This window comes from Falco cherrug, chromosome 4 (assembly GCF_023634085.1).
Source record: "Falco cherrug isolate bFalChe1 chromosome 4, bFalChe1.pri, whole genome shotgun sequence".
Lineage (NCBI taxonomy): Eukaryota > Metazoa > Chordata > Aves > Falconiformes > Falconidae > Falco > Falco cherrug.
Window position 1 is genome coordinate 70249810 of NC_073700.1, and position 11241 is coordinate 70261050.

Genomic DNA, 11241 nt, shown 5'->3' on the forward strand with positions numbered 1-11241 from the left:
GGGGGGCAGGCGCGGGGCCACGCACCCGCAGGGGGCAAGCCTGCCCGGCCCCCAGTCTGGCTCCCCCTCCCCAGCACTTTTGGGGACAGCTTTGTCCGACTCCGGGTAGCGCGCCCATCCCGGTGGCGGCGGGGCCGGGGGGCAACGGCGAGGACACCCCCCCACCCTCGCAAGGCTGGTGTTTGGGGATTCGGGTCTTTCAGCTGGAAGCCACAAGCGGAGCACAGGCACTGAAAGGAGGGGACCTCCTAGAGATAGACAAAGACATCAGTTGGAAGCACTTCAGGAGAGGACGTCAAAAGGGGTGGAGAGAAGGGGAGAGTGTCCCCCCGCCCGTCCTCGTCCCGTCCCGTTGTCCGTCCGTCGTCCCCCCCGGCTGTATAAGAGCAGCCCGAGGCGGCGGCGGGGCTGCGGGGCGGGCGGCTGGGCGGAGGGGGCTGGCTGGGGCGAGATCCCGGCTGCACGGCCCCGGGGCTCACCCCGCCGCCCGGGCACCGGCCCGCGCGGTACTGCAGGGCTTCCTCGGGATGCCGTAGGCTCTCGGAAGCAGCTCCCCACAAATGCACCGCTCCACAAGGTACAATCCGGGTTTATTATTAACAAACACAGGAAGAGTCCACGTGCGGCAATAAATTATTTTCACAGGTTCTGGCATTTCCCCCGCCCCCTCCCCAAGGTGCTGGTGGAATAAACCTATTGCATATCTTAAAAAAATCAGGATAAATTATATAAATTATATATTCAAAACAGACGATTCTACCTCATTATCACTACTCCGTAATAAATAGATAAATAAAGTTGATTGCCCTTAGAGTCTGAATCTTAAATTACATTTACAATATAGGTCTCTACATACAGCATGTACAGGGCGGGGCGGGGGCGGGGGCCACCCGCGCGGCGCCTCACGCCACGAAGTCGAAGGGGGGCTCGTTCTCGATGTCGTTGAGGGAGGGTTTGTTGTTCACCTTCCGCGGGTCCTCGGGGGTCCACACTTTGGCTGTCCGGATGATGTTTTGTTCCTTGAGTTGCTTTTCATCAGTCCACGACAGCGAGTGACCGGCCAGAGGGGGGAGTCCGTAGTCGGGGTCGCTCGGGGAGGGAGATCCTGGGGGAAAGGGGGGAGAAAGCCAGGGGGTTATTGCTGGGGCCGGCATTCCTGCGGACCGCGGAGCCGGGCCGGGCCGGGCCACCACTTACTTGTACCGCGGTGACAGATGATTATTTTCTTGGGCTGGCTGGGGCTTTCGCTGCTGGCGCTGCGCAGCGGCAGGTCGGACTGCACCAGTTCACTGAGGAAGTTGATGTAGCCGATGGCCAGGCGCAGCGTGTCCACCTTGGAGAGCCGCTTCTCGTAGGGCAGGGTGGGGATGTGCGAGCGCAGCCCCTCGAAGGCGTCGTTGATGGACTGCATCCGCCGCCGCTCCCGCACGTTGGCCGCCTGCCGGAGCTGCTGCAGCTCCGCCTCGGAGCGCACCCGCCGCCGCCGCTTGGCCGAGCCCAGCGCCTGGAGCCGCCCCCCGGGGGACAGCAGCGCCGCGCCCGCCGCTCCGCAGCACTCGTAGGCGAAGCCGGGCGAGGCGGGCGACGGCGGGAAGGTGGCGGCCGGCGCCGGGCAGCGGTAGCCGCTCTCGGGGTCGCCGCCGTCGCGGTAGTACTCCTGAAGCTGCCGGCTGAGGAAGTCCACGTCGGGCTCCAGCAGCCCGTCGGCGGCCAGCGCGTCCCGCGGGGGCGGCTCAGGGAAGAAGTCCTCCTCGTCGAAGTAGGGGGGCGAGGAGAAGGAGTCCAGCCCCCCGGGGAAGTGCTCCAGCAGCACCGTCTCCATGCTGCGTCCGGCCCCGGCGGGGACGGGACGGGACGGGACGGGACAGGACGAGACGGGACGGGGCGGGGGGGCAGCCCCACCGGGACACGCCTGCAGCCGCTCCCGCCGGCCCGCTCGCCGAGCCGCCCCGGCGGCGGCGGGGCCCCCGCCCCTGCCCTGCCCTCCCCGCCCCTGGGTGGCCGGGAGGCCGGGCCGCTGCCGCCGCTCTCCGGGGAGGAGGCCGGAGCCGGCTGGCGCGGCGGGCCGGCACGCGAGGAGTCTTATAACGACATCCCTGGGCGCGTGCCGCTGACCGCCGCCGCCAGCCAATCAGCGCACGCCGGGGGGGGGGGGGGCGGGCGAGGGGGGCCGGGTTCCCCCGTCGGGGGGACACCGCGGAGCTCCCGCCGGCCGAGGGGCGGCGCCGCGGCGGGGACCGAGGCGGGGGGGGGGTGTGGGGCGGGGGAGCGGGCGGGCCCCAGCAGTGCCCCCCGCCCGGCCCCGCCCGGCCTCGCCCTCCAGGGACGGGCCCGGAGCCCGCGGAGCCGCTCGGAGCGGCGCTCCCCGCACGTCGGGCGAGCGGCCCCGGGCCGCCTCGGCACTTCTCCCCACATGTCGCTGGCCGAAACGCGCGCTCGCAGCGACCGGCTTAGCCTCCCTCCGGGCCTCGGGAGGGCTCACCCCCGCGGATCTTCCCCCCAGCACTTCCCTCGGGCCCGCCAGCCCCCGCCGCCGGCAGAGCCGCTGTCGGAGCGGGCATCGGGTGGATCAGTGGCGCGGGGCTTCTTGCGGCATTTACAAACGAAGAGAACTCTACCGTAACGTCAAAATAAATCACATCAGCTCCTCGCGCCCGGCCGTGCGTCGATTTCGACCGCATCGGGCCCTGTTGCGTTTTTCCTTTTCCCACTCCCAGTGCCCTCTCAGGACGAGCTCGCTCGGCGGAGGCTCTGTTAATAATTCCCTAACTGACTCTCACTGATTAAAGCCTTAAAAATTCTCACTGGGGTGAGATGGATTACTCGGCAGATTAGGGGAGGATTATCTCTGTCATTAGCGCTGCAACAGTTTGTCCGGCAGAGTCTATCGGGGTTTATCGAAAGTGACTTTACAGTGTGCCACCAGCATGGGCAGAGATCAAACCCCGAATGGAAACGTACCCCGCTCTATCAGCACAGCAAGACAGGGCCAGCTCCGGGAAATAAATGACTCGACTTCAAAGCCGCTGACAACGCTGTGATAACGGCAGGGAAACTTGTGAGTCACGGGAGGGAACAAAGAGCTTTGCAAGAACCGCTCCTTGGAAAGCCCTGCCTGCGGACGGACCACGCGAAAAAACGAGAAAGGGAAGGAGGAAACCTTCGCGCGAAGCCAGGAATGCGCCCGCGCGTGGCTGGGGGACCGCTGCCACCGTCCCGCGACGGGGAAACTGAGGGAGTCTCTGCACCAAGGGGTGATGTGACGGCCAAGCGGCTCCCCGTTCACGCCCAGCCGTGGAGAGGGACCGGGGACCTCGGGATCGGAAGAACTGGGATGAGGGGACGAGGCGGGGGCTGCGGGCCAGGGGAGCGTTCGCCGACCGGGATAGCCGAGGACCTCCAGCAGCTGCGGCTCCCTGCTGCGGGCACCACCGCCCGGTACTCTCCGCCGCGCTGGGAGAGCCCGGCCCGGCTGCCCGCGGCTGGAGAGACGGCGCAGGCCCCTCTCCCACTCCCCTCCGCGTAGGGCTCCGCAGCACGTCCGTGCCCAGCGTGCGTGGCCGGGACCCCCGCGGGCCCTGCTGTGCTGCCCACTGAGTGGGAGCGAGAACCCGGGCTGGGAGAGACCAGAGGAAGGCTCCAGTGCCACCTCCTGCTCGCAGCCCGGGCAGCTGCGAGGCCGAGCCAGGTTGCTCAGGGTTTTAGCCGGTCTGGTGCTGAAAACCTCCATGGATGGAGCCTGCGCAATCTCCCAGGGCAACCTGTGCTACTTCAGCCACCTCGCGGTTAAAGGAAGTGTTGATACCTTACGGATATAAAGTTTGAACCTCTCCTGTTTCTCACAGTGGAAAAGGTTCTCCGTGCGCCCGGACTCCTGTTTCCATTCACGCTCACTGTCCCTCAACCTCGCACCATACACCGCTGCCGAGAGCCGGGCTTCTGGATGCCCAGCCCCGCAGTGCTGTGAGGTGCCCCCGACACCGCCTCTGCCCCCGGCTGAGCCAGCCCCGCTCCTGCAGCCTTTCCGCCCCGTGCAGCCTCCGCTGCCTCCTTGGCCCTCCGCCCCTCGTGAGAGTGTTTCCTGTACCGGCTGTCCCAACACCGGCCGCTGTACTTCGATACGGTCTCAGGAGTGCCTAGGGCGGGGGATCATCCCTTCCCTCGGTCTCCTGGGCCGCGATCGTGTTCATGCAGCCCAGAGACGCTGCTGGCATCCTGTCCGGCCAGGGCACGCAGCTGGCTCACACCCAGCTCGCTGCCAGCAGCACTCCCAGCACTTCCAGCGGGGCTCGGTGGGGACCGCTCCGAGCGGCACAGGGCGCGGAGCCGCAGCTTGGCAGATGCATCGCTCGCCGCCGGACCGCTCCTCCTGAGCAACCCTGCCCCGCCGACCCGAGGGACCCACCTGGGAGAGCGAACAGCTAGCTTCGGCACCGCACGGGAACCGCGCTGCTTCCCCTTCCCCGCCCCGGGGGGGCGCGCTTCCCCTTTACACCGCGAGCATCACTTGTCCGCCCCTTGGAGCTCCCCGGCGCTGGGAGGGTAGATAAATGGCTGTGCCGGGGCAGCCGGGCGTGAGGCGCTGGTGGGAGGGCAGGGACCCGCCGTGCCCGGCCCCCGAGGCTGTTGCCGGGGTTGGAGGGGCTGGGTAGCCCAGGGCAGCCCACGACTGCTCCCGCATCCCCATGGCGCCAGGAGCCGCCCGCTCAGCCACAGCCGGTCCCGCAGTCGCGCTGCTCAGCCGAGGCGCGGTCCCCGCGCCCCTGTTCTATGTCACCCGCAACCCGTAGCACCCCAGTCCTGTGCAGGTCCCGGGGGACAGGAGCTCTACCCGCGGTCTCTCTTGTCCCCGCTGGCTCAGCTGGACGCGTGTCCATCTTTCCCCAGCACCGTCCCACGCACCGCGGCCGGGCGCACCGGGGACGCCGGGCCACGCCTGCGGCTGGAGAATCCCAGTTCCCGAGAGCAAATGAGCCAGCTCCTGCCTCCCTGGCCGGTATGGCCTTACGCGCAATGAATGCAGCCGGGGAACGAACGCTACGGGTGAAGGCATCGCATCTAGAAGCACAAGTATAAATCTGGCACATGACATCCGCTCGGATCCATGTCACTCCTACTCCGAAACACCCAGAAAAAGAAAGCAAAACCCTAAGTCCTAACAACACCGAGGTGATTTCAGGGAGATTTCCTGGCTACTGAGCTGGCTCTGTTCCTTTCCTGCATGCCCAAGGAGTCATTATGCAAGGAATGGCGAGTCCTTGCTCCTGCCACACTTTGCTTGGAGCCGGGGAGTTCAAAGTCGATGAGCAAACCGTGTCGAGTGGTCCCTGTCACCACCGCACCCACTTGAGACACACACACACTCCTACGCTGACCCACGGCCCGCCTGGCAGCACTTCCCCTAGGTCAGACAGACCAAGCGCCGCCAGATCCAGAGGGGGGGCAACCCCACGCACACCCCCACCCTCTCCCCCGAAACAGGCTCTTTTTCCCCAAAGCCTCTGCCACTAGCCTTGTGCCAGCGCAGCATTTTGACCACGGTCTGTCTCTGTCCCTGGGAGCGAGACAGGCGCCAGGTTAACGTGGTGGTGAAGCATCTTCCCGACGGCCAAGTCTGAAGGCTTTAGGGGATGATGAAGCGGGAGAAGCAGGAGCTCCACTGCTGATCTAAGAACAATACGTGCCCAGAGAGGCAGGGGGAGCCCAGCCCATGCCCAGATTCTTTCCCTGTTCCCCTGAGCTGGCGGTGCCCGCTTTGCTCCGGCACACGTTGGGACCGCACAGCCAGGGTGAGCCCTACAGCGCTGGGCAGTGAATATCACACTGTGCGGGTGGCACGACACCAGCGGGCCACAAAACTCAGACAGGTGGTCTGGGAAGTGAGTCTGTCCGGTCTGTCCGTCCCCACGAGGCAGTTCCGTCAGGACCGACGGGCATTTCGCGACACCGTCGGGGCTGTGGGTCTTCCCGCGGCTGCCCGGCAGTTCTCGATGATGGGAGCGCGCTGCTGGGGAAGCAGAGGGACGTTCTGGGTGCCTACTGTTTCCAAACTGTCTGGGCACTCGGACCCTGGCTTGAAACCGTTCAGACCTAGCAGATCGTTGGAAAGTTTGCGAACACCGCCCCAGGGGAGGTGGAACGGTCTCGTACAGCCCTTCTCTCCCTCGCCGGGCACAGCTAGCGCTCCGCGTGTGCGCTGGGGTGCGAAGGCAATGAAACATCTGTCCCTATAGATCCCCGGCGCTCGGTGCCCCGTCCGACGCGCAGCTCAGGGGCAGAAGCGATTCCCTTACTGTGCCGAGCTCAGCCCTCGCCCCTGCGGCAACGGTGGCTTTAAAGACCAATGATTTCATGTTTGTACATCTGCCTTTGAGAAATGAGTACGGACCGTGCCCGAAGGAACCGCCTGAGGCGCGGGAAGGATCCTCTCGGGTTGCCTAAGATGTTACGAAAAGGAAACTTGCGAAAACCAGGAACCTGTAACTGTGCAGCCCGGGCCACGGAACGCACCTGGGCCAGCACCGCCTGCGTCGTAAACGCTCTTCTTTCAGTATTTGTCCTGCCCGACTGTCTCACCCGGCTCCCCTTCCCGCGGCGTGCTCACGGGAACGACACCTCCCCGCACTACTCTCCAGTAAAGAAAATGTATGACCGGCGCCTGACACTTCGTTATTTCACATCCCGGAGGGCAGGAACCAGTGGGGGTACCCCAAGGGGCACTCCGCCTTCCCTCCAGAGTCAATGAGCATACAAGCACAGCTAGCAGCCACTTTCACGAGGACGTGGAGTCGCTAAAGGTTCCAAGATGGGGCAGGACACGAGGCCAGGGCAGAGCTGCATGCAGGGTCTGACCCACCAGCCCCCACTCCCGACCCTCCGTGGGCCCATGCAGCGCCCCCCGCCGGGGGAACACGAAGAGGGCGCGCATCCCGCACCGAGGGCACCCGGAGCTTGCCAGGTCCTCCGGCCCTGCCTCTGCCGGGGTACCCCGCTCGGCGCTGTACACCCGCCGGCCCGAGAAGACCAAGCCTTCAGCGAGGGATGGGGCCCGACCCTGGCTCGGGAAGGCGGTAAAGACCTCCTCCGTGGGCGAGGGGCTGCGCACCACAGCTGAGAATCCACAGCGGCTCTACTTCTCTAAGGCAAGAAGAGCACCTGGCTCACCGGCGCCCATCCCTTCCCGTTCACAGGTTTCATCTCGGGGTCTCCCGGGGCCGCAGCAGGGCCGGGCAGCAGGGAGCAGCCCGTCGCCCCGACGGGGCTGCAAAGCGCAGACAACACCCGCCGATGCTCTGCATGGAGCGCAGGACAACCTCGGCTGAGTGCCCCAGCGCTGGCGGCGCTCAGCATGGCGGCCCATGCCCAAGGGATCGGGCCCCCGCGGGCTTCGCACCTCCTAGGGATCTGTCCCGCCTCCCACAAACACCTTTTTCGTCCGCAAACCCACGCTCCTGGCTGTCTTAGCGGCGGCGGAGCGGCGAGCGGCTCCCTCAAGACACCCACGCAGGGTACGAGCCCCGCGGTCAGAAGCAGCAGCGCTCGTCCTCTTTGCCTCTCCACGCCCGCGGAGGCCCCCGGGGATGCTGCGTGGGAAGCGCGGCCCCGCGCTCGCCCCCAGCGGGAAGAGGCAGCCGGGTCCCCCGCCTCGCTGCCCCCGAGCATCCCCGGCTGCCACCTCCAACGCCTCCCATGCGTACGTGCCCTGGCATCTACTTTCTGCCACGTTTTGCCCTGAACAGTTGGGAGACGGAAAATGGATAAAAGGTGGACTTAAGCGAGCAGCAGCAGGGTCCGAGGTGAAGAGGAGCTGCAGGTGACAGGGGTGAGCTTTGCACTCCACCTTTCCAGCCCAGTCCAGTGTCTTTGGAAGTAGCTCCAAACACATAGAATCATAGAATCATTTAGGCTGGAAACTCATGTGATACTCCAGAATAACGAAGCCTGTTAGCTAAAGCTAAAGTAAAACCCCAGGACCCCCGAGGTCCACAGGCCTGTTTAGTTCCTATCCAGGCCTAAAATCCATCTCTTACTTACATGTTACCTGCATGTTTTTCCTAACTCCTATCGCTGATCCAATGCCATGAAACCACAGGCATGGAAAGACAAGCCGTGAGAGTTCCCCCTTCCTCTACGCAGGCACTACCCAACATTCTCCACACTGTCAGTGTTTAACCAAACAAGAGTCCAGAAAATCACATTGAGGCAAATACCGAGTATGGCCATTTTTTCCTTCAAGTCTCTAAAACCCACCAGCTAACCCGCTGGGATTGCTTCGGCGTGCTGCACTCTTTTGGACATGCAATGTTTGATGCGGAAAGGAAGCAGGGGGCTTTTGAAAGGCTGAACCGGAGTTGGCCCAAAAACCTATGCAGCTGATATTTTATCAGGAAAGGATTAAACCCCCCTAGACCCTACGTCAATTCCTGATTTGAAAGGGCACTTAATTTAATTGAAAAATACCACATCTCCTCCAGTCTCTTTACCACTGAAAGCATAATTTAAACTAAGCTGTGCTTAGTGCAATCTTGTGGAATTGTGTGTTTCCTGGTAATAAACTTTCATACAACTTTCCTGCTCTGAAGGCGAGGGAAGGAGACCCGCACGCCTCGCTGGGGCGTCAGGGCATCACACCGCACCCCTGACACCGGGCAGGTCTGCAGCTCCTCGAAGCAGGGACTGGCCCCGGGAGTTGCGGGCGGATCGGCGTCGGCCGCTGCCACTCGGCCACGGCGAGCCCGCCCCTTCCCCCGCCGCCACGTGAGGCCCATCAGTAAGGCGGGGAGAAGCGCTCCCCCCTCGGCGTCGCTACCGGGGCGAGCGCGGCGCGGCGGGGCGGCGGCCCCACAAAGGCGGCGGGGCGGCCCCGGGCCCTCGCACGCCCGGCGGAGGAGGAGGCACCTGCAGCCGGGGTCGGCCCGGCTGCGCGCCCTCCCCTCCGAGCTGGTACCTGGGCGCTGGGCTGGTAATGCACCATAAACAGCCTCCTTTCAGGCTCTTTCAAACCGAGATCGCGGAGGTCACCGTGTCTACAAACCCCCCTCTGTCGGCCGCTCGGGCCGGGGTGCCAGCGCGGCAAGCTGGAGAGCAGGCACAGCCCATGGGAATCCCAACACTTGTGCCGCCGGCTCCCCCGGCCCGCCCTTCTCCCCCCTCCCCCGCCCCGAGGAGCCGCTGAATGTAACAAATGAGCTGCAATCGATCTGCGGGCACGGGGGAAAATCAAATTATATGGTGCGGCTGGGCGGCCGCGGCCGGCAAAAGGTGCGGTCGGCTTCCCTCCGCCGGCGCGCTCTCCGCGGAGCGGAGGGGCCGCCAGCCCCAGCCCCAGCCCCGTGCCCGCCAAGCTTCGCCTCCCGCTCCATGGAGGGGCCTGAGCTGCGCCGACTGCCGCCTGCGAGGAGTTCGCCCCAGTCCCGCTAAACGCGGCTCCGCCGGCCGGTGCCTCCCCGCCCCGAGGCGCCCCGCGGCCTCCCGGTCCCGCTGCCGGCCTGCGCGCTCGTTGCGCGGCGTGCGGAGGCGGGAACAGCTACGGCACAACACCTTGGGGGGACGGGACGGGACACGCGGCTCCAGCTAGGTCGCGCATCAAAGGCCTTTCCTCCCCTTCTGGTGCCCCTTTCAGGTCTCCCGCCCTGAGCGCCTCTCCCGGGCCTGGGGCTGGCAAAGGGAAGCAGCCCTATCCCGCCGCCGGGCCTGTCCCGCACCTGCGGAGCCCGGGGCTCGCCGCCCGGGGGACGCACCGCCCCGTCGAGAGGAAAGCCGGGTACCCGCCAGCCTGGCCGGGCAGCACCTGCCGAAGCGGCGGGTTGCGAGCTAGGGGGTTCAGACAGGGAGCTCGTACCTGAGCCCTTATCTCGCCCCCCCCAGACGTGCGTGTGGGGACGGCTCCGCTTGGGAAAAACCCCGCGCAAGGCCGGCGGTTGTCTGCGCGTCCATGGGAATCTGGCCACTTGTGCCGGCCGCAGCCGGGAGGGGGCTGTGCTTCCTTTACAAAAAGAGACACAATTAAGCAAAATGCTCAATGAACGTTATAAATGATGTGCAATCGCCTCGCAGATTGCTTAGCAAATCAAATTATATGGTTGCTCACGGATGATTTCCATGTGCTTTAAAACGCAAACAGGTACTTTCTGACTGGGGGGTGTGTGTTGTTGGTGGTTTTTTTCCCCTAAACAAAAAAAAAAAAAAGAAAAAAAAAAGCGCAGCGCTTTAAACATTGCGGAGCAATGCCACACGCTGAAAGGCGGCTGTGTGAATATTCACGTTCTCCTTTGTTCGCCCCTGAATTTCACAATAGCCCGGGGAGGGCACGTCCACTGCACTCTTGTAAATTTACCAATCCTTGACTGAAACCGCCAGGCACCTGCTTGGCAAAGCACAAAGCTGCCTACGTTTCCACCAACAATTTACTGTTTCATCAGCTTCTAAATTGGCCCGACAATAGAAGGGCTCAAAGCTAATATAATTTAAATCAACGGACATGGCCGAGTTCAAGGCTCGGCGGCAGGGCCGCGGCTGCCGCTCGGCTTCTCCTGCGGGAGTGGTTCAGGTGCGAGGGGGGCGGGCCGTGCCCTGCCGCGGGGCCAGCCGGGCTGCCCGGCCAGGCCCGGGGCGAGGGGCGGCTGGAGGGAAAGGCCGCCACGGTGCGGGGTGGGGGATGCCGGGTGGGCGCTGGTTTTGCTGGATGGGGCGGGCGCAGTGACTCCATTAGGGCATCGCAGCGGAATGAAACGGCAAGAAACACAACCGGCACCCGCGGCGAACAGGCTCCTGCACGGGCTGTGACCGCCTCAGCAGGCGCGGGCAGCCTGGGAGCAGAGGCTGGCTCCCCCGGGGTTCCCCGGCACCCCGCGGGGTGTTCCCGGCGAGCCCTGCTCAGCGCCGCCCGCCCGCCGCGGTACCGGCCGCGGGGTGTCCCTCCCCGCTCCCCCGTGGGGGACTGGTGGCCAAGGCCGCCGGAGGAAAGCAGCACGTTTGAGGAGGGGTCCCTTGTTTTCCAAGACACAAAACCACTCACGGTGAGGGGGGAATGGTTCCTTGAGACCAGGTCCTGACGACACTCTGCGCTGATCCAGATGATCGCTCATTTGAAAAATCGTATGTGACCGTCACCATAACTGCAGAAGGGTTAGCTGAAACAAAGCAAAGCAGATGACTTGTGATACAGTGCTAGTGACACACTGTACAGCTTTAAAAGGGGTAATAAGGCTCCCTAACACCGGCTGGCAGGAGGAGCTGTGA

At 64.4% G+C, this 11241-nt stretch overlaps 1 protein-coding gene across 1 annotated transcript; it reads right to left on the reverse strand.

The window, feature by feature from the left end:
- Nucleotides 1-819: 819 nt before the first annotated feature.
- On the reverse strand, nucleotides 820-1984 carry PTF1A (pancreas associated transcription factor 1a). Its single transcript, XM_055709505.1, has 2 exons — nucleotides 1198-1984; nucleotides 820-1105 (listed from the first exon to the last, which is right to left on the reverse strand). Exons 1-2 carry the CDS (start codon nucleotides 1820-1822, stop codon nucleotides 903-905), a joined length of 828 nt encoding a protein of 275 aa, XP_055565480.1. The 5' UTR covers nucleotides 1823-1984; the 3' UTR covers nucleotides 820-902.
- Between the last annotated feature and the right edge of the window lie 9257 nt (nucleotides 1985-11241).

What these genes read in the sequence shown, in the direction of transcription:
- PTF1A (XM_055709505.1), bottom strand. Translation starts at nt 1,822, where the DNA reads ATGGAGACGGTGCTGCTGGAGCACTTCCCCGGGGGGCTGGACTCCTTC. An exon ending in CATCTGTCACCGCGGTACAA is followed by an intron (nt 1,106 to 1,197) that starts GTAAGTGGTGGC and finishes CCTTTCCCCCAG; the next exon opens with GATCTCCCTCCCCGAGCGAC.